Source organism: Salvelinus namaycush, chromosome 42 (assembly GCF_016432855.1).
Source record: "Salvelinus namaycush isolate Seneca chromosome 42, SaNama_1.0, whole genome shotgun sequence".
NCBI lineage: Eukaryota > Metazoa > Chordata > Actinopteri > Salmoniformes > Salmonidae > Salvelinus > Salvelinus namaycush.
Genome location: NC_052348.1, coordinates 16,880,236 through 16,905,603, shown reverse-complemented (window position 1 = coordinate 16,905,603; position 25,368 = coordinate 16,880,236). Strand labels below are relative to the sequence as shown.

Sequence of the window (25,368 nt, the reverse complement as noted above, 5' to 3'; positions counted from 1 at the left end):
AACTTTTGATCCAGTCGTTGTTCTGATTGCCTGAGATTATACTAAGAGATCCTTGATTCAGGTGTTGGGTCAGTTAGAAATCAAATGATTTTCCTTTGCTGTCGTGGAATGTGTGTGTTGTAATGGTAGGAGACGGTCTTTCCTGAGGGAAACTCTGTACATGTTCTGGATATGGCTGGATGCTAATACCAGGCAAACTACACTGGTACCAGGAGCCTTCTTTTCAGAACATGTCATCAATATAAAAATGATCCAGTGCTGTGTTTATAATGGGTAACATGTGATTCTGTTAACCATTAGATTCCTTCAAATAAACCGAGGCAATACAAGTGCAAGTCATATCATGGGACATGACCTTAGCTGTAGCATATGAAGGGGTACCACTGAAAGAGATGTGTTCAGATTGGTTTGATCCAAAAGCCCAGAAGGAACAAATCTAACGGGAGGAACAGAATTAAACAACACAGGATACTTTGATCCTGAAAAACTGGGCTGAGCAACAGCCTTGAAGAGCAGGCTAATGACTGAACCTTAAAGAGCAGGCCAATGACTGAACCTTAAAGAGCGGGCTAATGACGGAACCTTAAAGAGCGGGCTAATGACTGAACCTTAAAGAGCGGGCTAATGACTGAACCTTAAAGAGCGGGCTAATGACTGAACCTTAAAGAGCGGGCTAATGACTGAACCTTAAAGAGCGGGCTAATGACTGAACCTTAAAGAGCGGGCTAATGACTGAACCTTAAAGAGCGGGCTAATGACTGAACCTTAAAGAGCGGGCTAATGACTGCACCTTAAAGAGCGGGCTAATGACTGCACCTTAAAGAGCGGGCTAATGACTGCACCTTAAAGAGCGGGCTAATGACTGCACCTTAAAGAGCGGGCTAATGACTGCACCTTAAAGAGCAGGCTAATGAATGAACCTTAAAGAGCAGGCTAATGACTGAACCTTGAAGAGCAGGCTAATGACTGAACCTTAAAGAGCAGGCCAATGACTGAACCTTGAAGAGCAGGCCAATGACTGAACCTTGAAGAGCAGGCTAATGACTGAACCTTAAAGAGCAGGCCAATGACTGAACCTTGAAGAGCAGGCTAATGACTGTGAGAACAGGAATGGTGGTAGAAGGACTGAGTACTGGGGCAATTCCACTTTGTGACGGCACAAACAGTCATTCTGTTACCAAACTTAGCATCTCAGCATCATTCTGTTACCATGGAATTGCCCACTATCCAAAAGCCCTGCTGCGTAGCATCTGTGAAATTGATCCGTCTTTGTTGGCTTTGCAGAATGACATCCCCATTTCTTTCCTTCGGCTCATAACGAACCAGAGAAATCAAAGCACTAACCAAACTAATAAATCACAAAAGTGACTTGCAGGATGAGTTAAGAATGCTAGAGAGCATTATCAAGGATTTCTAGGATGCAAACACACGTGTATAGTCTTGTACGACAGACGTCAGGCTTTATAAAGAAGAACCAAACAAGAGATCAACTGCAATGAGTTTAAGACCAACTGATAACCTTTTTATTGAACATCTTCAAAACACTTCATTTTGCTCCGTCGACATCATCACCATCACCCTCAGCACCATGGATGAGTAGCAGTTCCACAGGCTGAACAAGGACCTTCGCTAGTTCCACCTATAGAAATAAAATGACTGGAGCGGTCATTCACACGTTTCCCAATCCCACTATTTCCCACCATTCTAGTTCTACGGCTCCGTCCTCTGCATTCGTCTTCCTTTATTTGATGCCGCTGTTGCTCATGGTCTGAGCTTTGCATACTCCCTTGCCGGCGATCTCGAAGGGGGCTCCCTTGTAGTTGGCCACACACTGGCCGTCTGTCTTCAGGTCCGGCTGCACCGCCTCCCACACCTTCTTCTTGGGGTTCAGCTCCTTGTCTGGCTCACCTGGAAACATAGGAGAGAGAAACTAGATGACAGCTCCTTGTCTGGCTCACCTGGAAACATAGGAAAGAGAAACTAGATGACAGCTCCGACAGTTATGATGACCCACGTACCTTGTATGGAGCAATGCAGTGGTGTTTTGCACTAGATCATTTGAGGGGGCCATATTGAATATCTCATTGTGCATCGCTTGTATCTTTGTATGAATAAAATTTGAGGGGGAACATGCCTCCTTCATTTCGATGACATGATGCCTCTAGGGGCAACCACAGTAGATGATGGTGGCAACACTTTATCTGCCTTGCTAGCTTTTCTGTAGCCTTGTGCTAGACCATTGGTTTGTGCTGCTGGAGTACTTCCTTGGCGTAGTGTCGATTTTGAAACGTAAAAAAAGCTGAACCAGAAGTTTTACAGAAGCTTTTACTCTTTTAGCGCTAATTCAAAACGTATACAACATCCATGTTTGTCGGCAACTAATGGAGTTAGGGAGTTCTTCATTACCTCAGCATTGTGTTATTGGCAGTGTTTGGATATAACTTGGCATCTGTATGGATTCATAACTGGCACTCCACATTGGATTCATAACGTGCTTCTGTTGGGGTGTGATCTTTTCCTACTCCTCATCACAAACATCCTGGAAGACGTGTGAAGGAATTCTTTTGTCGAATTTTCCCAGCTTTGACACACTCTAGTTTGAACAGGAACCCGGATGCTCATTAGGGCTGGTGAATGTGTGAGCAATTACTGTTATCTATCCACACCAAGACCAATGCTGGACTGACTTACTGACTTGGTGCTACTAGCTAGCACAGAAATGTCACTATAAAATAGGAGTGCACAATTCTGGAAAGTTCATAGGAGAATCTCAAATTTTGCTAACAGTACAACTCCCTAAAATCTGGAATCCTGGGGGACCAAAGCTGACATCAAAATAAGAGAGAAGGAATGTCAAAAAGAGAGAATAATAGGCCATCATCCCTCAATGTCAACAACATCTTGTCGGAAAAGTGTTGGCCACCACCGCCCCGGCTATGTTTTTTAACGACCCAGAGGTGTGTACAGAACAGCTAGAAACCGACGAGACCGCCTTAGCACCCCCGCCTCCTCCTTCCTTCTCTCCTCTCTTCCATTCCGTGGTCGTTCTCTGTGTGCGTAGAGTCGTAAAAAACACGTTTTTTTGGCCGCTGGGAATTGAATGACCGCCCTAGTGGGATCGCTCGTTAAACAAACAGCTTGAGGAGGGGCCGGTGAGAGGAGATGAAAGGAGAACCCAGGCTGATGTCAGCGGGCTCCAGTCCTGACGGGGCGTCTGTGATGGAAAATCTCTCGTCATGTTCCACCTCTCTCTCTCCCCACAACTCACTCCCCAACTCCCAGTTCAGGTACTGTTCCCCTACCAACAACTGCACAACTCAACCCCCCCCCAAAACATTTTGTTTTGCCAGCCCCACAACCATATTTTTGTATTAGCTCCAGGACAAAAACACATCTAAAAATCAGTCACATTGATGGTGGTGGGTTTCCACCTTCAACGTCAGGTGAGACATGAGGCTGGATATTCTATGACGTGGAAGGCTTATTCTGGGGGACCAAAGCTGACATCAAAATAAGAGAGAGGGAATGAACCTAAAACCAAGTCCATCATCCTTTAACCCTCACTGTAAACAACATCCGGTTTGGAAAAGCGTTTGCCATCACCGCCGCGGCTACGTTTTTTAAACAACCCAGACATGTGTACAGAACAGCTAGAAACCGATGAGACCGCCTTAGCACCCCTGCCCATCTCCTCCTCCTCCCTCCATCGCCCTCTCCTCTCTGCCATCCTGTGGTCCTTCTCTGTGCGACCAACCTGAATGTGGCTCTAATTGACGTGCGTAGTCGTAAAACAAGTATTTTTGGCCGAGGGGGATCCCTCGTTAAACAAACAGCTTGAGGAAGGGCCGCTATGAGAGGAGAAGAGGAAGGAGAGAGGAGAGGGAAGGAGAGAGGAGAAGAAAGGAGAAGAAAAAGGAGCAGAATAGATAGGAGAGGGGAGAGGGAAGGAGAAGAAAAAGGAGCAGAATAGAAAGGAGAGGGTAGAGGAGAATAGAGAGGAGAGGGAAGGAGAAGAGGAAGGAGCAGAATAGAAAGGAGAGGGGAGAGGAGAATAGAGAGGAGAGGGAAGGAGAAGAGGAAGGAGCAGAATAGAAAGGAGAGGGGAGATGGAAGGAGAAGAGAGAGGAGAGGGAAGGAGAAGAAAAAGGAGCAGAATAGAAAGGAGAGGGGAGAGGGAAGGAGAAGAAAAAGGAGCAGAATAGAAAGGAGAGGGGAGAGGGAAGGAGAAGAAAAAGGAGCAGAATAGAAAGGAGAGGAGATGGAAGGAGAAGAGAGAGGAGAGGGAAGGAGAAGAGGAAGGAGCAGAATAGAAAGGAGGGGAGAGGAGAATAGAGAGGAGAGGGAAGGAGAAGAGGAAGGAGCAGAATAGAAAGGAGAGGGGAGAGGAGAATAGAGGAGAGGGAAGGAGAAGAGGAAGGAGCAGAATAGAAAGGAGAGGGGAGAGGAGAATAGAGAGGAGAGGGAAGGAGAAGAGGAAGGAGCAGAATAGAAAGGAGAGGGGAGAGGAGAATAGAGAGGAGAGGGAAGGAGAAGAGGAAGGAGCAGAATAGAAAGGAGAGGGGAGAGGAGAATAGAAAGGGGACGGGAGAGGGAAGGAGAAGAGAGGAGGAGAGAGAAGATGAAAGGGTGTCTGTGTGATGGACACTCCCTCGTCCCTATTCTCCCTTTCTATCGCCACAGCCTCTCTATCTCAGGGAAACTCCCAGTTCAGTTATTTTTCCCTACCAACAACCGCACAACCACTCTCCCCCTCCCCCAAATCGTTTTGTTTTGCCAGCCCCACAACCATATTTTCTTATTAGCTCCTGACAAGAACAAATCTAAAATCACAGTCACATTGATGATGGTGGGTTTTCCCCTTCAACATCCGGCGAGCCATGAGGTTGGACATTTTATGACGTTCAGGCAGGCTTTCCTCTAGTTCGGGTTTCTGTTCATTTCCCAGGCATGACATTGAACATGGAGTATGGTTAAAAAGGCACTGGGATAGTGTATAGTCACTCTGTTAAAGATGATGAGTTCCATAAGCTGTGTTTTGTTGGGTGATTTGGTATAAAGAGCTCTTTAATTCTCTACATCTGAATCAAACCAGTCCTAGGTCCTTGAAAAAGGCATTTAGGGTCTTTCAAATACTCTCCCACCTCCTAAACTCCCTTCTCTTGGTTGTGGATTCAGATGTATTAGGATCCCCATTAGCCGACATCAATGGCGGCAGCTAGTCTTACTGTGGTCCGACATAACGAAAAAGACTATATACTTTACATTTAATTGTGAGATTGTGGGAAAAGAGGACCTGACTTACACTTTAGTCAGAGGGAGTTGATTTGCGTGTCTATTCCGTTAACAGTCACAGTCCATTTAGCTCCAACCACTAAAGAGAACAGAGGAGTAAACGCTGCAATAGGAAAACTCTGTGGGGTCTTGAGAAGGCTTTGTGATTCCTCTCTTCAAAGATAAAGCCTTTGTTACCCGTGGAAAGATGGCAAGAGGACAGTTGGTTCTTCACATGTCATTTCATGTACAAATGTAAAGGCAATAAGGCCAACCACGTTATTTTGCTCAGAGCAATGCATTCAGTCATTTTCCTCTTGGTTGGAATCTATTGATGTTCTTTGGTGTTGGGTCATCTGAAGTGGCTTGTTGGTAATAAATAATTCATGACTCGAGCACACTGGCTGTGTCCCATTCCACCAGATGCAGCTGAAGCTAACGTGGTGTTCCACCATCATACCACACTCATTGTATGCTACTTTCATTTTAACCAGTGGAATGGCAAACATCAAGCCTTCAACTACTTTACCACATTTAATTCAGTTACCCAAGTGACATGGTCTGGATTTGAACCAACTAGATGAACTAACCAATAATTGGTCGACAAACTACTTATACCGAACAAAAATATAAAAACTCACCATGCAACAATTTCAACTATTTTACTGAGTTAGAGTTAATATAAGGACATCAATCAAATAAAATTAATTAATTAGGCCCTAATTTATGGATTTCACAGCCATGCCCAGACCCAGCCAATCAGAATGAATTTTCCCCATAAAAACGGCTTTATTACAGACAGAAAAACCCCTCAGTTCATCAGCGGTCAGGGTGGCTGGCCTCAGACGATCCTGCAGGTGAAGAAGCCAGATTTTGAGGTCCTGGGCTGGCGTGGTTACACGTGGTCTGCGGTTGTGAGACTGGTTGGACATACTGCCAAATTCTCAAAAATAACGTTGGAGGCGGCTTATGGTAGAGAAATTAACATTAAACGCTCTGGCAACAGCTCTGGTGGACATTCATGCACTCAGAATGCCAATTGCTCGCTCCCTCAAAACTTGAGACATCTGTGGCATTCTGTTGTGTGCCAAAACTGACATTTAGAGCTGCCTTTTATCATCCCTAGCCTAAGGTGCACACCTGTGTAATGATCATGCTGTTTAATCAGCTTCTTGATATGCCACACCTGTCAGGTGGATGGATTATCTTGGCAAAGGAGAACTGCTCACTAATGTAAACAAATTTGAGCACAAAATTGGAGAGAAATAAGCTTTTGGTACATATGGAACATTCTGGGATCTTTTATTTCAGCTCATGAAACCATCACTTTACATGTTGCGTTTATATTTTTGTTCAGTTTATAAACCTTTGACAACCCCCCTTTATAAAGATATATGTGAAGTGTTATCGAGGTTAGGATACCCTGTGAAAGTGACGGCTACTTCCGCTTTACTTCCGTTTCCCATGCTTTTTTAAATGGCCGTTGCGATTCTATCATCAAATTCATGAAAACGCAGTCATTTAAGATAGATATCAAATATGGTTTTGAGGATGAATGTACTTCTACCAGATGCCCTTTAGGAAGTTTTTGTGCTTGAAGACCATCACGTTATGTTTTTGCACATTGAAGATCATAAAAGAAAACTCCAAAAGTTGAAAAACTACAAGGCTGTGGGGGCAGTCACTTCCTGGTTACAGCTTATTAGCTTATTAGCTTAAAAGCAGGTCTAGAGTCAAAAGCAGGTTGAGCTGTAGAGGGTATGATAAAGTAGCCTGGCTAAACGAGACTGAACACTGTGCTCCCCATTGAGTGCAGCATTCAGTCTAGTTTAACCAGGCTGATGAAGTAGACCCTAGAGGTCAGGGCCCATATTCACAAAGCCTCTCAGAAAAGGAGTGCTGATCTAGGACCTGTCCATACAATCTTCTTCATTATGATCTACAAGGCAAACTGATCCTAGATCAGCACTCCTACTCTGAGACTCTTTGTGGATACGGGCCAAGATGGTCAGGGGTGTTACAGTACCTGGGAAGCCCTGGAAGATGACTCTGTCCCCGGGCACGGCACCGCTGGGAGGGTCTAGAATCTCCACCTTGTCTGGGGAGCTGGCACACATCACCATGGCCTGGGACACCACGCCTCTCATCTTAGCTGGCTTCAGGTTGCACAGCAGCACCGCCATGCGATTCTGCATCTGGGGGGGTGGGGGTAATAAGAGAAAGGGAAAAGGTTTACAACTATACTGAGATACAGAGATATTAAATACATATATTTAACATTCTTCTGACGGACAAGAGGAAAAAGTATTGAAATAAAGAATACATGTTTTACTAGTAGAGAGAGATTAGGGAGCACTGCTTTGACTCTGTACAAACCACACAGGGCATCTTACAGTGCTGTCTTCAGAATGAATGGCCTACTTTATGACTTGATTGGTTGAGAAGAGAAAACACCAATTGGTGTGGTCTCCACTCTCGATCTCTTTGCAGTACTGTGGTTTTCAGAATCCTATTCACACAATTCCCCCATGTCCAATCTTGTCATGTAAAATGACTGCCTCCGGCGGCATATGGTGTGTGTGTATGGTGTGCCTTATTTCAGAAACCAAGAAGAGCGAGAGAAAACAACATTATTCTTTCATGTCTGTGGAGTGACCTCGGAGGTTACCCAAACTCTGAGAAGGCCAGAAGCCATTTCCATCAAAAGAGAAGAGGATGGAGAGAATACAGTGTACAAAGTCATGGTGCGTGTCACAGCTAGGAAAATAATGATGTCTTCATTTTGGAAACATCCTTTTAAAAAGTAAATGTTGACATAAATCTGCATACATTCCCCTCAGTGTGACACATTGTTTTGACAGCCTTCTTGCGGCAGCTTTTCTTCCTCAAGCGCCATTTGCTTAGCGGGGAAAGAGTGTGTGTGACGTCAGTTTTGTAATCAGTCGGATGTGCGGACTACAGAAGTCAAGTTTTGTGCGTCTATGTCACAGCTCTACTCTCACCCTGTGATTATGTAATTTCCTCAATTGAGGGGTTGACATTCAATTTCATGTAATGGCAATGAGGCCTGAAATCACTTGACAAAGGTTAAAACTGAACACAATCCAAACACGCTAGAATTTGGGTTTCCAAAGTTTCCTTATTCCGGCCAACGTACAAGGGACAAACATGCCAGGGCACTCAAATCAACATTGCTGCCAGTGGGCCCTCTACATTGCTGCCAGTGGGCCCTCTACATTGCTGCCAGTGGGCCCTCTACATTGCTGCCAGTGGGCCCTCTACATGCATACATGCATACTGGCAGCAATGTAGAGGGCCCTCTACATTGCTGCCAGTGAAAGTGTTTAGCTTTACTCCTCATGTCGTTCTTCAAACTCCAATATGTTCCTTGAAACAGGGAAGGCTCAATGTCTTGTATGCATGGTCTGTCGTCACGTTGACTCTCACACAATGAATGACTTGACGAGAAAGGAAAAGTAAGGATTCTGTTAACTGTGGGTTCTACTTGTCCAAATGCTGCTCGTCTAGCCCCAGTGTGGAAGAAAGAAGGCTGCTCGTCAAGCCCCGGTGTGGAAGGAAGAAGGCTGCTCGTCAAGCCCCGGTGTGGAAGGAAGAAGGCTGCTCGTCAAGCCCCGGTGTGGAAGGAAGAAGGCTGCTCGTCAAGCCCCGGTGTGGAAGGAAGAAGGCTGCTCGTCAAGCCCCGGTGTGGAAGGAAGAAGGCTGCTCGTCAAGCCCCGGTGTGGAAGGAAGAAGGCTGCTCGTCAAGCCCCTGTGTGGAAGGAAGAAGGCTGCTCGTCAAGCCCCGGTGTGGAAGGAAGAAGGCTGCTCGTCAAGCCCCGGTGTGGAAGGAAGAAGGCTGCTCGTCAAGCCCCGGTGTGGGAGGAAGAAGGCTGCTCGTCAAGCCCCGGTGTGGAAGGAAGAAGGCTGCTCGTCAAGCCCCGGTGTGGAAGGAAGAAGGCTGCTCGTCAAGCCCCGGTGTGGAAGGAAGAAGGCTGCTCGTCAAGCCCCGGTGTGGAAGGAAGAAGGCTGCTCGTCAAGCCCCGGTGTGGAAGGAAGAAGGCTGCTCGTCAAGCCCCGGTGTGGAAGGAAGAAGGCTGCTCGTCAAGCCCCGGTGTGGAAGGAAGAAGGCTGCTCGTCAAGCCCCGGTGTGGAAGGAAGAAGGCTGCTCGTCAAGCCCCGGTGTGGAAGGAAGAAGGCTGCTCGTCAAGCCCCGGTGTGGAAGGAAGAAGGCTGCTCGTCAAGCCCCGGTGTGGAAGGAAGAAGGCATTCTCTCTTTAAATGACCAAAATGAAATCTAGTCATTACAGGGACATGTGCTTGGACTGTCTTGGAGTCTCTGTGTAATTGACTACGGCTTATGACAAATGTCTCAGTGAAAAAGGTTATTTCAGTGGTGAAGAAACACTTCACAATTCAACACACTTCAACTACAGAACGTACATTAAAATGCAATAAAAATGATTGTCAAACAAATGTAGGCCCTAGCTTAGTAATGTAGCAGATAGCTACAGAACTACAAGTCTTTCAATAAATGTATATAAAAATGTAATAAAAAATGTCATTCCCAATTACTCTTCTCATAGAACCATAGATATATGACTCTGACAGTGTTTGTGTACAAAGAGTCCAACGTGCATGTGCTTTCATTTATAGGGATCATACATTGTCTATATAAAGCAGGATGTACAAAGACTCACTATGTTTTGGAGATGAATCAAAAGAGGCAAACCGAGAAAAGAGGTTTGATTGTAAAGAGAAACCGGGGACTTCTGCTCGCTGAATAAGACCGCAAACAAATGACTTTTGCGTCTGAGACAAATCGTAAATTCCGGGGCAATAACTAACTGAAAACCAAGTCTGTGTGTGCAGAAACCTACGTCGTAGACATTAAAAAGCGTCACGTGAACCCTGACAGACTACATTGGAGTAGTCACTTTACATGGGTTATTAAACCCAGAACATGACCCTGGCTAGCCAGAGTTATAGCACCCGTGTGTCCAATAAAAACAGCTGAATTTATTGTAGTGAAAATAAGGCAAAAAAAACAACGACACAGTAGTGTTAAAACAGCAATCTTTAAAACCAATGTTATTTGACTACCAAAAGCATGTAGAGAGCTTTGTAGTCTACTAGGTCAGCCTCCCAAGTCTTCCTGAATGACCGTTAAGCTCCCAGTACCTCCCAGTTAAGTACAGTAACAGTCTTACTCTGTATTGTCTGTGGGCAGACTGGGTTCCAGACACACAAAACATTCCAAAGGGGCTGGTAACAGTTGGTCTGGTAACAGCCCGATGAGTTGGTCTGGTAACAGCCCGATGAGTTGGTCTGGTAACAGCCCGATGAGTTGGTCTGGTAACAGCCCGATGAGTTGGTCTGGTAACAGCCCGATGAGTTGGTCTGGTAACAGCCCGATGAGTTGGTCTGGTAACAGCCCGATGAGTTGGTCTGGTAACAGCCCGATGAGTTGGTCTGGTAACAGCCCGATGAGTTGGTCTGGTAACAGCCCGATGAGTTGGTCTGGTAACAGCCCGATGAGTTGGTCTGGTAACAGCCCGATGAGTTGGTCTGGTAACAGCCCGATGAGTTGGTCTGGTAACAGCCCGATGAGTTGGTCTGGTAACAGCCCGATGAGTTGGTCTGGTAACAGCCCGATGAGTTGGTCTGGTAACAGCCCGATGAGTTGGTCTGGTAACAGCCCGATGAGTTGGTCTGGTAACAGCCCGATGAGTTGGTCTGGTAACAGCCCGATGAGTTGGTCTGGTAACAGCCCGATGAGTTGGTCTGGTAACAGCCCGATGAGTTGGTCTGGTAACAGCCCGATGAGTTGGTCTGGTAACAGCCCGATGAGTTGGTCTGGTAACAGCCCGATGAGTTGGTCTGGTAACAGCCCGATGAGTTGGTCTGGTAACAGCCCGATGAGTTGGTCTGGTAACAGCCCGATGAGTTGGTCTGGTAACAGCCCGATGAGTTGGTCTGGTAACAGCCCGATGAGTTGGTCTGGTAACAGCCCGATGAGTTGGTCTGGTAACAGCCCGATGAGTTGGTCTGGTAACAGCCCGATGAGTTGGTCTGGTAACAACCCGATGAGTTGGTCTGGTAACAGCCCGATGAGTTGGTCTGGTAACAGCCCGATGAGTTGGTCTGGTAACAGCCCGATGAGTTGGTCTGGTAACAACCCGATGAGTTGTCTGACTGACACAGGCCTTGCGTGAATACTTGACATTATGAGGCTCTTTGGCTGCATTTAGACAGGTAACCCAATTCTGAACTTTTCCCCCACAAATTTGTTCTTTGACCAATCACATCAGATCTTTTCACATCGGATCTTATTCAGAGCTGATCTGATTTTTCAGAGCGGATCTGACATTTGGTTGGGCAGTAGCCGGTGTTAGACTGTGTTGGTACTAGGCTGTGTTGGTACTAGGCTGTGCATTCCAGTACCTGATCTATGGGTATGTGCTTGACCAGCCCGCTGACCACCGTCCTGGGGGCTGCCTCTCCCACATCCACCTGCTCCACATAGAGTGAGTCGGCGTCCGGGTGCTTCTCGGCCGTGACGATGCGTCCCACCCTCATGTCCAGACGTGACACGTCCACCTTAGCCTCCTCCTGAGTGGCCACAGGCTTCTTCTCTCCCTTCTCTGTGATAGGACACACAGAGAGGAAAGGGTTAAACCACAGACAGAGACACAGACAGACAGACACACAGACAGAGACACCCAATATGAACTTGTAGTTAAGTCACTTTTGGATAAGAGTGAGTTTGTCTGACTGGCATGTAAAGTAGTTCTTGACAAAGCTGTGGTCCTCTGTAGCTGTGTGACTGTGGTCCTCTGTAGCTGTGTGACTGTGGTCCTCTGTAGCTCAGTTGGTAGAGCATAGTGCTTGCAACGCCAGGATAGTGGGTCTGATTCCCGGGACCAACCATACGAAAATATTATGCAAGAATGACTAAGTCGCTTTGGATAAAGGCGTCTGTTCAAATGGTATATATTATTTATATAAGCTACAATACAGGCTCTGCCACAGAAGGTATAGTATTCTAGACTGGGTTCAGGGATGGCATACTGACTCCCTGCCTTTATTACATTAAAAGGTCCAGCAGATAATATATTTTTTCCAGGTATCTAATGCAAGACTTCTTTGAGATTATGTTCAGCCCACTGCTATGGTAGTGTTCCCTGGGGACTCATTAGGATCCATTTGAACCTAGTCTGTGTGGAAACTATGCTGAGTGGTTCAGCCATCTTGACTGTTCTGATCCAATTTACCCCAAAGTGAAAACAAATCTGCGCGGCGACTCTGAAGCCCCAGCGTGGCATTTTTGACTGTGATCACCGCAGGCGTTAAATAATAGTACATTTACTTTTCCACAACTCACCAGAATTCTGAGGAGACTTAAAGCAAATATCAATATCAATACCCACTGTTAAAACATAGGCTCCGACACGCTTTTCACGGACACTAGGGTGTTGTTGCGTGCCAGACGCTTCCAATGATATGGGGTGGATAGTATGAAGTGGTCTCGTCTCCTAGTCTCGTCTCCTTCATTTCTTTCCTAGATGGTGGGAACCTTCCAGTTGGGAGCTCAACTACCCGATTGCTCGAACCAGCAACCTACTGGTCCGCTTCTCTAACCTCTGGGCTACCTACTTAAAAACTTCTGCACTGTTAGGAAAACAGCGTATTGATGTGTGACGTCATCCGCCTGGCCCCTGAGCAGCAGTGCACCACACCACGGGCCGGCTGATCGATTTGATTGCCAGGCGATGATTGTTTAGATGAGGTGCGAACACAGTCACATCAAAGCCTTTGTGTGGAAACGAGGATATCCACACGTACTAAAACAAAGCAATCCGCAACAGTGGACATAAAAACCAAACACTATCAGATATTTACTGCTCTGTTTTCCATTGACATCTGGCAGTCAGAAAAGCCAGATACAAACCGGTTCAGTCTACATCGCAAAGCATTCTCTTCTTCTCTGAATTATAACCTTGTAAATAATCTGGGGAAGATCATTCCCAATTTGTTGCCGCGACAGTTAATTAGTCCAGCTGGGTTTGACGTCTGAGTGGAACGAGGCTTCGACTGATTTATTGTAAATAGAATATAATTTTAACAATAAACCAAAAAAAGTTCAAAAGAATAAAACCCAACACCGCTGCATTTCAATCATTTAGCTGGAAACACGTTTTTAGATCTAATTTGACAGAGGAAATGAACAGCATGTTATATTATACTGCATTAGAGCATCTCTGGTTTAGCCCTGGAGAGGTTGTGCAAAGCCTCAAGATGAATGACGTCGACACAATATAAACATCCAAACTGGAATTCTGCCTGTCTCCCATTACAGCATTGACACTTCTGCTAAGACTATTCTCTCATCACCGAAACAAGTTACTACATTTTTATATTTTATTAAAATCATCAAGGTTAAAAATCTACTTCAGGATAAATCACAGAAAGATTTCGGAGAAAGATAATTTGTTTTGGGAAAAGGCCCGTCTGTAATGTTGGAAATTGAAACGTTAGGCCAAAGTTTGAAACGGATCCCCTCTATTTGCAGTTTCCCCTTGCGCCTTTCGTCCATTATCGCCAGATATTACAAATTCAGATGGAGAACACCTGCCTGGGAAATCACAAATGGCCATTAAAGTACAGACAGATCGCTGCATCCAGACAGGCATTGATGGAAACGCTGGATCTAAGACAAGGGCTTGTGTTCCAAATGGAAAGAAATGTCAGAGAAGTGCAGACAAAAAAACCCATCCCAAAGCTAAATCATGGAGCACTTCAACTCAAATTGTCATTGAAGAGGCGCTTAGGCCTACTTCAATTTTTGCTGACAAATCGAAAAAACAAATATGACATATTTCACTTTAGTGTGGTGGAACGTTGAGGGGTTTGACAATTATGAGTGTGTGAAATCACAGATGTGGAAGGGCCCTGCAATTTCAACAACAAGTCACTTCTTGCTTTGCTTTACCATTTTTCTCTGGTCTATTCTTCTTGCCCTCGCTGTTTTTGGGAGGGGGGCTGGCAGTGGCAACAGCAGAGGTGGAGGACCTTGCTGGGGATGAGGGCTGAGGAGGTGTGGACTTGGAGGCACACTGGACACTCGAGTCTCCTGCTGTTGGCATGGCCACCTCCCTCACTGCAGAAGGAAAAAACAGAGAGAAGATTCATTTAACACTTTTATCCAAAAGAGACTTAGGGCAATATTCAGTCTGTAAAGCTGAAGCATTACAGATTTCGCAACAAACTTAAAAGATAATTTCCGATTGAGCCGACATAAGCAGCGTTTACCATGAATGCAGTCTCCGCTAAAATAGGAACATTGCCTTTAAATTTCAATCCCGCTGTAAAGCTGAATTTCCACGATGCAAATTGAATAGAGCCCTTAAATTCTATTCTAATAGTCACACTAGCATACAATATTGGACACATGCTAAGTGGTATGCTAGTATGGATATTGGAATGTTGCCTTACAGTTGACAGTGATAGATGAATTAAGTACATCTGGCCCATGCGGGAATTGAACCCAGAACCCTGGTGTTGCCGGCACTATGCTGTAACTAACCCACTGAGCCATGAGTGAGGATATTCACCTCCAGTTACAGCAGTACTGCTGGTTTTATTTTGAGGCTACTGGTTAGAATCCAGGGAACTGGTTTGTAACGTGGAGATCAGAGGCTGATTATAGGGGATGGATAAAAACCAGCAGAACTGGAGTTGAACGCTCCTCTGCATTACCGTTCAGATAGGCTGTTTGATACTGTAGCAAGTTCCAATACACAATATATCTTCAGGTTGGATATTTTGCTTTTGAACCCAGAGGCATTAATATCCTTTTTCACACTACTGAGCCAAGCCATACTGAGCTGGACTGGCTATGCATCCACCATAGTTGCTGGAATCGTTCAAGAAAGAACAATGTGAAAATAAAATATCCGAACCCGGGCAGTATGGTTTGGGTGAGTACGATAGTATGAAAGGGGTATAACGAAGCCATCGACCCTGACAGATGGTACTTTGAATTGAGAATGACGGCGAGGGATCGTTGGATATGAAGGCTCTTCATGGAGCTGTACTTTGCCTAATTAGTTTCAGCAACATCATTTTACTTAATGATAGAGAAAACCTTATTCATAGACCCAATGGGAGGAAAGACCAGCCTCCTAAAGCTTGTTTTGATTGGAAAATGACAGTGTCCATGGCAACTCGGAAAACAAGGAAATATAGTTTTAAATCTCCTCAATCAATCTCCGGATTGTTTTTGGGTGGGGAACCCATCATTTCAGGTTGAAATTTGGACGTAAAGTCATACTTTATCCACGTTTTAAATCTAATGTTGAGAGCTGAGGTTCGGAACTTAAAAGATTACCTTTAAAACAACATGGCAATTAACCTTTTAAAAATGCTGTCGTTCCTCCTGCTCTTGCCATGTCGTTCTCTGTTGCTCAAAATGCCCAGACAGTACCCATGAAGGTCTTTACTTTACGTCAGTCAGTCATCTCCATAACAAAACTGTGATTTAGCTTATTTTCAGCATCACAGAGCCCCATTGAAACAAATACCAAAAATAAACAGCGGAATTGGATACGTGGAAAAACGTAAAACATAATCCTGCAGTCCTTTTCGCACACATTCCTGAGCGCTCCAAAAACAACATGTAGAGATAGCCTTTTGATGAGGGCTACACTGCCTATTTGTACGACTCCTCTGGTTTCTTACCACCTAGTTCTCCTCTCTGGAAGCCATTACTGACGTGTTAATGATCACAGAGACTGTTTGCCCTTGTATGTTAATGCATGACAGAGGCGCGATATCACAACAGGGTTGTAGTACGCCGCCAGTCACGCAGACGACATGCCGTTTGATTTTGGCAGTTGGGGGGTTGCCTAGTACCCCCCATCATGGCTCTAATGATGGACATACTTGGGCCCTTGAGTTCAATTATTTGTTTGAACTTTGATAGTAAAAAAAAAAAAGGTCTGGTTGTAATATTAGAATGAGACGAGAAGGCATTTTATTAAGATCTAGGACTGTTACTAATACAGCTAAACAAACAATGTGTCGCTAATGAGTTGCCTCAGACACCGTCAACCACTCAAGTGTGAGAACTTTACCCTACAGCTAGCTATAGCTATGTGGTTGATAACATCAAGGCCGTACCAAAGGAATGGCGTCTGTTCTTTGAAGAATGAGGTTCCCCTCAGGAAAAATTAAGTTCTGCTCAATCGCAGTCTGAACAGCATCAGTATTTAATCTCAGAGGAGGTCATAGCAGAAGTTAAACAGGATGTGACAGAGGATGGAAAACTGTCACCAACAAACTACGTACCTCCTCTGCTCTTCTCCTTCTCCAGCAGTGTTTGCTTCAGTTGCTCGATGTCCCTCTTCAGCTTGGTGTTCTCCACCATCAGTTTCTTCTCTTCTCTGACGGTGGCCTGCACCTCTATGTTCAGACAGAAAGCTCCTGTCACAATTTTATAGGGTCAAACATGTATCATTTCGTTTTAGCCTACAGCTTCTTTCCCTCCCCAACATTGGCTTTAAACCGTTTCTCCAGCTAGGCTACTTCGCCCTGAGAATGTGCACTCATGTAGAGTTGAGGTCAAACTCAAAAAGTGATTGTCTTTTTAGAAGGAATTTCAACAACTTGAGGAATACATTTGACCCCATACTCTGTTTGAGATTGAGTATGCGCATGCATCTCTATGTTTGCTTGTGTATCTGTGCACGCTTTTGGTGTCTCTTACTGGCTTTCTCCTTGAGCAGCTGGACCTGCTGTTTGAGGTAGTCTATAATGTGGTCGGCCTCGGCTGCCCGCTGTTCCAGCCTCATCACGGAGGGAGTGTGACCCGACATCTTGACCAGGGGTAGGGAGCGTGTTACTAGGAACCTGGAATCAGAAAACAAAACCTACCAGTGAGAAAGAACCACAGGTATTTGCTGTACACTGGACCCTATGATCACTTGGCTACATAGCTGATGCCTGCTGGACTGTTCATTTATCACGGTACTCCACTTTGTTTACCTTTGTTTATCTGTCGGCCCTAGCCCCGAACTCAGGCCCTGTGTGTAGTTAACCGACCCTCTCTGCCCATTCATCGCCATTTTCCCTGTTGTTGTTGTCTTAGCTAATTAGCTGTTGTCGTCTTACCCGTTGTTGTCTTAGCTAGCTCTCCCAATCAACACCTGTGATTGCTTTATGCCTCGCTTTGTCTCTTTCAAATGTCAATATGCCTTGTATACTGTTGTTTAGGATAATTATCATTGTTTTAGTTTACTGCGGAGCCCCTAGTCCCACTGTACATGCCTTTGATACCTCCTTTGTCCCACCTCCCACACATGCGGTGACCTCACACAGTATAACCAGCATGTCCAGAGATGCAACCTCTCTTATCATCACTCAGTGCCTGGGATTACCTCCACTGTACCCGCACCCCACCATACCTGTCAGCACATTATGCCCTTAATCTATTCTACCACGCCCAGAAATCTGCTCCTTTTATTCTCTGTCCCCAACGCACTAGACGACCAGTTTTGCTAGCCTTTAGCCGTACCCTCATCCTACTCCTTCTCTGTTCCTCGGGTGATGTGGAGGCTAACCCAGGCCCTGCGTGACCCCAGTCACTTTCATTTGTTGACTTCTGTAATCGAAAAAGCCTTGGTTTCATGCATGTTAACATCAGAATCCTCCTCCCTAAGTTTGTTTTACTCACTGCTTTAGCACACTCCGCCAACCCTGATGTCCTTGCCGTGTCTGATTTCCATACCCTCCAAATACACCTCTCAGGGAAGTCAGGAACCAATACACACAGTCAGTCAGGAAAGCAAAGGCTAGCTTTTTCAAACAGAAATGTGCATCCTGTAGCTCTAACTCCAAAAAGATTTGGGACACTGTAAAGTCCATGGAGAACAAGAGCACCTCCTCCCAGCTGCCCACTGCACTGAGGCTAGGCGACACGGTCACCACCGATAAATCCATGATAATAGAACATTTCAATAAGCATCTCTCTACGGCTGGCCATGCTTTCCTCCTGGCTACCCCAACCCCGGCCAACAGCTCCGCACCCCCCGCAGCTACTTGCCCGAGCCTCTCCAGCTTCTCCTTCACCCAAATCCAGATCGCAGATGTTCTGAAAGAGCTGCAAAACCTGGACCCGTACAAATCAGCTGGGCTAGACAATCTGTACCCTCTCTTTCTAAAATGATCTGCCGCCATTGTTGCAACCCCTATTACCAGCATGTTCAACCTCTCTTTCATATCGTCTGAGATCCCTAAAGATTGGAAAGCTGCTGCGGTCATCCCCCTCTTCAAAGGGGGTGACACTCTAGACCCAAACTGTTACAGACCTATATCCATCCTGCCCTGCCTTTCTAAAGTCTTTGAAGGCCAAGTTAATAAACAGATCACTGACCATTTCGAATCCCACCGTACCTTCTCCGCTGTGCAATCCGGTTTCCGAGCTGGTAACAGGTGCACCTCAGCCATGCTCAAGGTATTAAACGATATCCTAACCACCATCGATAAAAGACAGTACTGTGCAGCCGTCTTCATCTTCCTGGCCAAGGCTTTCGACTCTGTCAATCACCGTATTCTTATCGGCAGACTCAATAGCCTTGGTTTCTCAAATGACTGCCTCGCCTGGTTCACCAACTACTTCGCAGATAGAGTTAAGTGTGTAAAATCGGAGGGCCTGTTGTCCGTACTCTGGCAGTCTCTATGGTGGTACCACAGGGTTCAATTCTCGGGCCGACTGTTTTCTCTGTATATATCAACGATGTCACTCTTGCTGCGGGTGATTCCCTGATCCACCTCTACGCAGACGACATCATTCTGTATACATCTGGCCCTTCTTTGGACACTGTGTTAACTAACCTCCAAACGAGCTTCAATGCCATACAACACTCCTTCCGTGGCCTCCAACTGCTCTTAAACGCTAGCAAAACCAAATGCATGCTATTCAACCGTTCGCTGCCCGCACCCGCCCGCCCGACTAGCATCACTACTCTGGACGGTTCTGACCTAGAATACGTGGACAACTACAAATACCTAGGTGTCTGGCTAGACTGTAAACTCTCCTTCCAGACTCATATCAAACATCTCCAATCCAAAATCAAATCTAGAATTGGCTTTCTATTTCGCAACAAAGCCTCCTTCACTCACGCCGCCAAACTTACCCTAGTAAAACTGACTATCCTACCGATCCTCGACTTTGGCAATGTCATCTACAAAATAGCTTCCACTACTCTACTCAGCAAATTGGATGTAGTCTATCACAGTGCCATCCGTTTTGTTACCAAAGTGCCTTATACCACCCACCACTGCGACCTGTATGCTCTAGTCGGCTGGCCCTCGTTACATATTCGTCGCCAGACCCACTGGCTCCAGGTCATCTATAAGTCTATGCTAGGTAAAACTCCGCCTTAGCTCACTGGTCACGATAACAACACCCACCCGTAGCACGCCCTCCAGCAGGTATATCTCACTGGTCATCCCCAAAGCCAAAATTGGCCACCTTTCCTTTCAGTTCTCTGCTGCCAGTGACTGGAACGAATTGCAAAAATCGCTGAAGCTGGAGACTTACATTTCCCTCACTAACTTTAAACAAACATCAGCTATCTGAGCAGCTACCTGATCGCTGCAGCTATACATAGTCCATCTGCAAATAGCCCACCCAATCTACCTACCTCATCCCCATATTGTTTTTATTTACTTTGCTGCTCTTTTGCACACCAGTCTCACTACTTACACACCATCATCATCTGCTCATCTATCAATCCAGTGTTAATCTGCTAAATTGTAATTACTTTGCTACTATGGCCTATTTATTGCCTTACCTCCTCATGCCATTCGCACACACTGTATATAGACTCTTTTTTTCCCTATTGTGTTATTGACTGTAGGCTTGTTTATTCCATGTGTAACTCTGTGTTGTTGTTTATGTCACACTGCTTTGCTTTATCTTGGCCAGGTCGCAGTTGTAAATGAGAACATGTTCTCAAATGGCCAACCTGGTTAAATAATGGTGAAAAAAATAAAAACAAGACACACTTGAAACAGAGACATTCTGAAATTTGGGAAAGCAACCCCAACAAGACACAATGAGAAATAGAGAATGAGAAATAGAATTGTGGCAATCCACCTTTCAGTTAAATGGAAAAGTATGTTCTAAGAATTATATTTCTGTGCTACAGTACAGCACAGACATTTAAAACATGAGGGATGTAATATATAGGCTTATATCATCAGGAAATCTGGGAAGTTGGAAGTATCCCAAAGACAAGACAACCACAAGAGAATCCCAGGTTGCTGCTACAGCACACAGGCATGTTAGCTCATAATAATAGCGCATGTGGGACATCTGCCCGGCCTATTCAAGAGGCTGGCTTCCTTCCACAAGCATTGAAGAGATAATCAAATCTAATTTTATTTGTCACATGCGCCGAATACAACAAGTGTAGACTTTATTGTGAAATGCTTACTAAAGAGCCCTTTCCCAACACTGCAGTTCCAAAGTAGGAAAATTAACAAATGGATAAAAAGAAAGTAGTAACACAAAACTAAATAACAAGGACACACACACACACACACACACACACACACACACACACACACACACACACACACACACACAGAGTACCAGTACCGAGTCAGTGTACTGGGGTACGTGGTAGTTGGGGTGATTTATTGAGGTAATGTGTACATGTAGGTTTGGTTAGGTGATTGATTGAAGTACTATGTACATGTATGTAGGGGGTGAAAAGCTGAAAGGTAATAATCAGGGGATAAAATGTTGACAGTCATAAAAATAAGTCAATAAATGAGCTTATCCCTTCTTTTCCCCCTCCCTCTATCATTCCCTCTCTCTGGCAACTTGGAAGGAGGAAGCCGTTTCTTCTCAGTGCTGAGTCTGGAAACCAAAACATTGTCTCGACAAGCTCCAGGTCAACTCGGTCAAACCACATTATTCAATGACACAGCAAAAAAGCTAAACCCTATGACAATAAATGAAATAAACTGTTGTTTTTTTAAAAATCTCTTTTTGTTGTTTGCTCAGTTTTTTTCCTTTACAGGCACAAATGGGCAAATCACATTATAAACATCATCGGCGACGTGTGTGTTTGGTTTTAGGGATACTTTTAAAGTTCAAAAGGGATCAAACGACAGCCTTGTGCCACTCAACCAAAATGCAGCTGGACGACAGTTAGGGCTTTTCTTGTAATGTGTAATGTGCCTTGGACATGTACAAGCTTTGGCAATCCTCTCCCATTGACAAAGGAAAGGAGAGGGGGATTTTTACAAGGGCTCAGGCGAAAAGGGAGGAGAAGAAAACATCCAACACATAGGCCTAGTACAGGGTGGCGCTGGAAAACAACAGCTGGAGCGAGATGAAAACAAAACTAAAGTCAGGGATGAGGAAATTAGAAACACAAAAAGAGCTGGAGTTGATAATATAGGGGATCAAAGAAGTTTGTTTGCTCGAAGGCTCGGAATCGATTTAACTGGGCTCTGTGGTGGAAGAATTTACGAGCGCCACTATAGGGCTGTTTTCATTTGTACAACTCCTGAAAATGAGCCCCGGGGCTGGGGCGGTGGGGCCTTGCCGAGCCACCTCTGACAGCACCCCAGGCTGGGCCTCCAGGCAGAAACAAGGAGTCCCCCAGGGGTCAGTATCCCTACCGTGGACATTGGACAACACTGCAGAGCAGATAGCTTAACAGAGGAGTTGATCATAACTGTCTCTGGATGTCATTCAATTCACAAGGTAGCCCGTTGGAACTTGAACTGCTTTGAGAGTAATGTTCCATCTCATAGTTTTTTCGGCACCGAGCAAATTTCAGGCCTGCTGAGCGCAAATTTGAACATTGCGAAAATTCTGTGCAACTTCCGGCGCGCGTTTACTGTGAACACTGAGGTGGTACCCACTTTAAGTTACAGTTTTAGCAGTCTGAGGTGAGCTGCGCGCAGGCACATTGGTTGAGAGGATAAAACATAACAATCATCACTTCCAACTCAAAGTCTATACAAGTCTAGACCTGGCTCCAAAACCACTTCTACTCTGCAACATTGAACACTCCACTAACTTCGGTTGTTAGGACACCAGTATCGCGATAATCAGCGGTATCATGGCAAAGAAACAGAAGATGAAGCGGATTGAATTTCCTGTGGAAATCAGTCCTAATGTTGGAAACAAGCAGCTTGATGTTGTCACCCAGAATCACATGTTTCTTTTCCAGCCTGTAGCACACCATATTTGGCATACAGTAGTTTTTTTATTAAAGGACCACAGAGTAAGTCTGTTTTGTGTTTTACTTGATGCCATGGAGAATCAGGTATCTTTGTATCACTACCAGTAATAGTATCAATACCAGTAATATTCTAGTATTGGGAGAGTGGGATGGTGAGTGAAACCAAAGAAGACTAGGGGAGATTGGTACTCACGTGACAGACAGATAGCAGCTGCCAAATCATATCCCCTTCCCTTTGGCATCTACTATATGACTAGGGTCCTATTAATATCAAATCAAATGTTATTTGTCACATGCTTTGTAAACAACAGGTGTAGACTAACAGTGAAATGCTGACTTACAGGCTCTTCCCAACAATGAAAAGAGAAATAATAGAAAAATAATAACACAAGGAATAAATATACAATGAGAAATGATAACTTGGTAATATACACGGGATACCAGTAACCGAGACGATGTGCAGGGGTACGAGGTAGTTGAGGTAGATATGTACATATAGGTATGGATAAAGTGACTAGGCAACAAGATAGATAATAAACAGTAACAGCAGCATATGTGATGAATCATAAAGGGTCAATGCAGATAGTTAAATAGTTAACCAATAGCTACCCGGACTAACTATTTCGAAGTTTTATGGCTTGGGGGTAGAAGCTGTTCTGGGTCATGTTGGTCCCAGACTTGGTACATCGGTACCGCTTTCTGTGCGTTTGCAGAGAGAACAGTCTATGGAACAGTCTATGTAGGCATTTGAATGCCAAGGAACAACAACCAATATACTAGTCAAATAGCCAACGGTCAGGAGTCTTGACTAACTTAACATCAGAAGACAGATTGATGAATAACCTATTGGTCAGCTGGTGGCCAATATAATATAGCCTAGTCTGATATTAAACTGTGCCTTGTTCCAGGTCTCTATGGGAAGGTCTAAGAGACGACATGTCAGAGAAATGTTTCACTCATCCCTAAAGGCTGTTTTTCTTTTCACCTCATTTTAGGGGGACATGGACAACACAACGGACGCAGGACCATCTTCAAGGAATAACCCAGGCGTTGGGTGATAGGCCTAGTACAAGTAGGCGCTAGCTCTGTTTCCCCAGTTGGGTGATAGGCCTAGTACAAGTAGGAGTTTTGTTTTCATGTTATTTAGAGCGTTGGTTACTGTAACTGTGATGCCGGCAACAATTGAATTAATTTTTTTTGTAGGCGTTTACTGACACCGGTCATATTCAATGGGTGTTGCGTGTTCGTAAATTCATCAGTTATTCTGTGAATTTACAAATGCAGCCTTGGTTGGACTTCCTGAGCTGTGCATATTGCCTATTATTGGTGGGTGGCGATGGAAAATAATCCACCGAAGTAAAGACAGTTTCAGGTTGGATAGTCACACTTTCAAACCTCAATAGCTTTAAAACCACTTGAGCCACAGACTCCAAACAAGTGTCATGTTGTTGGAAAAATTCCGCATAACATTGCACTGGTCATATTTCCACAATTTGGAAATTAATTTGCTTTCCATAGCTAATAAACATGTGGAAATGTAAACAGCATTCCGTATTCCTAGTTGAATAAGTTGCAACAAAGTACAAACTTTTTTCCCATTTGAATTTCAATAGCTCCTTGGTCAAAAAGGGTGTGCAATGTGTAGGCCCACTGAGTGTACATTATGAACTTTGTTGAGGTGTGTGGGTCACATGACCAAGGTGCTGTTGAATTTCAAACATTTAAATAAATACATTTTAAATAGTGTGAGATGTAATCGACAAAAAAGTGTGTCCAATATGTGTCTCTGCCATTGGGTCAGCTAGAACCAGTTTCAACGTTTTAGGAGTAATGGTCAAAGAGCTATTGAAATTGTTTTAATTCGATTTGTCACTATGTAGACGGTCCCTAACTGATGTTGGTGGACGTAAGGAAAACTACATCGAATATCGAATATATATCGAATATCCAACTATAGCCGGCTTTCCTGTCAACAAAAACACATGTATAATCTCTAGGAACTCTACTTACCAGACGTAAAGTGAAATGTGTCCCTCGCTATAAAAATGTACATTTGAGTCAAACTTTTGCCCAAACCGCAACATATTCCTGCTGTGTAAGAAGTCTTGCATGAAGTGCGTGGTCTAATGGCAGCCCGCTGTCTAACTTCACAAGAATTTGGTGTGATTTTGACCAAAAAATTATTCTGACATGTATTTCATAGCAAGGGACACAATTCACTTTATGTCTTGTAAATAAAGTTCCTAGAAATTATACATATGCTTTTCTTTTTTTACAGGAAACGTGTGTACATGCCGGCTTAACGTTAGTTATATAGTTGTATCTGTGGTGAAATAACAGTATTGACGTTAGCTAGCTCAGTTTAGCAATAGGGGTTGCATCGTTCTAACGCTAAAATACCAGGAATTTAGAAATAACTGGCTGATTTGAAAAATATACTAAAGATCAGAAATAAACAAGCATTCAACTTACATCAAACTGTGACCGCCTGCCTGTGATTGACACGTTTCGAATACCCACAGCTGTTCGAGAAAAGACCCACGTAGTCCCATGCGCATTGTCACTGGTTAGCATACCATCTGGCTAGCTCGGGCCTACTGGCATGCAATCTCTATCCATATGATTAGACATTTCATATATGCGCCGCAGTTGCACAGTTTATACGCTCATGATCATTTTTGGGGGCAACTTGCTAGTGCCTGCGTAACCAGTAAATGTATACATTGTTTGACATTCAGAAGCAATTAGTAAATTAAATTTCGAGCTAATACAAAATAAAAACATAGCAAGAATCGTACTACGAATTTTTGGTTATTTTTGTAGAAACATTGTT

The 25,368-nt window shown here is 44.6% G+C and overlaps 1 protein-coding gene across 2 annotated transcripts; it reads right to left on the bottom strand.

Moving 5' to 3' along the window:
- Positions 1–1,496: 1,496 nt before the first annotated feature.
- Positions 1,497–25,135, bottom strand: LOC120034910 (aminoacyl tRNA synthase complex-interacting multifunctional protein 1-like). Of its 2 annotated transcripts, none has more exons than XM_038981580.1 (7): positions 25,008–25,135; positions 17,036–17,178; positions 16,618–16,731; positions 14,261–14,428; positions 11,713–11,912; positions 7,298–7,466; positions 1,497–1,908 (listed from the first exon to the last, which is right to left on the bottom strand). In XM_038981580.1, exons 1-7 carry the CDS (start codon positions 25,091–25,093, stop codon positions 1,742–1,744), a joined length of 1,047 nt encoding a protein of 348 aa, XP_038837508.1. In that variant the 5' UTR covers positions 25,094–25,135; the 3' UTR covers positions 1,497–1,741. The 2 variants fall into 2 exon arrangements, with proteins under 2 accessions (XP_038837508.1, XP_038837509.1); XM_038981581.1 differs by having other exon boundaries at positions 1,778–1,958.
- Positions 25,136–25,368: the final 233 nt, after the last annotated feature.

Bases quoted from the DNA above. Each gene is read 5' to 3' on its own strand.
- LOC120034910 (XM_038981580.1), bottom strand. From the start codon at position 25,093: ATGCGCATGGGACTACGTGGGTCTTTTCTCGAACAGCTGTGGGTATTC. The intron at 16,732-17,035 runs GTAAGAGACACC...GTCTGAACATAG, and splicing joins GCTGCTCAAGGAGAAAGCCA to AGGTGCAGGCCACCGTCAGA. The intron at 1,909-7,297 runs GTACTGTAACAC...CTATGTTTCCAG, and splicing joins CATCTTCCAGGGCTTCCCAG to GTGAGCCAGACAAGGAGCTG.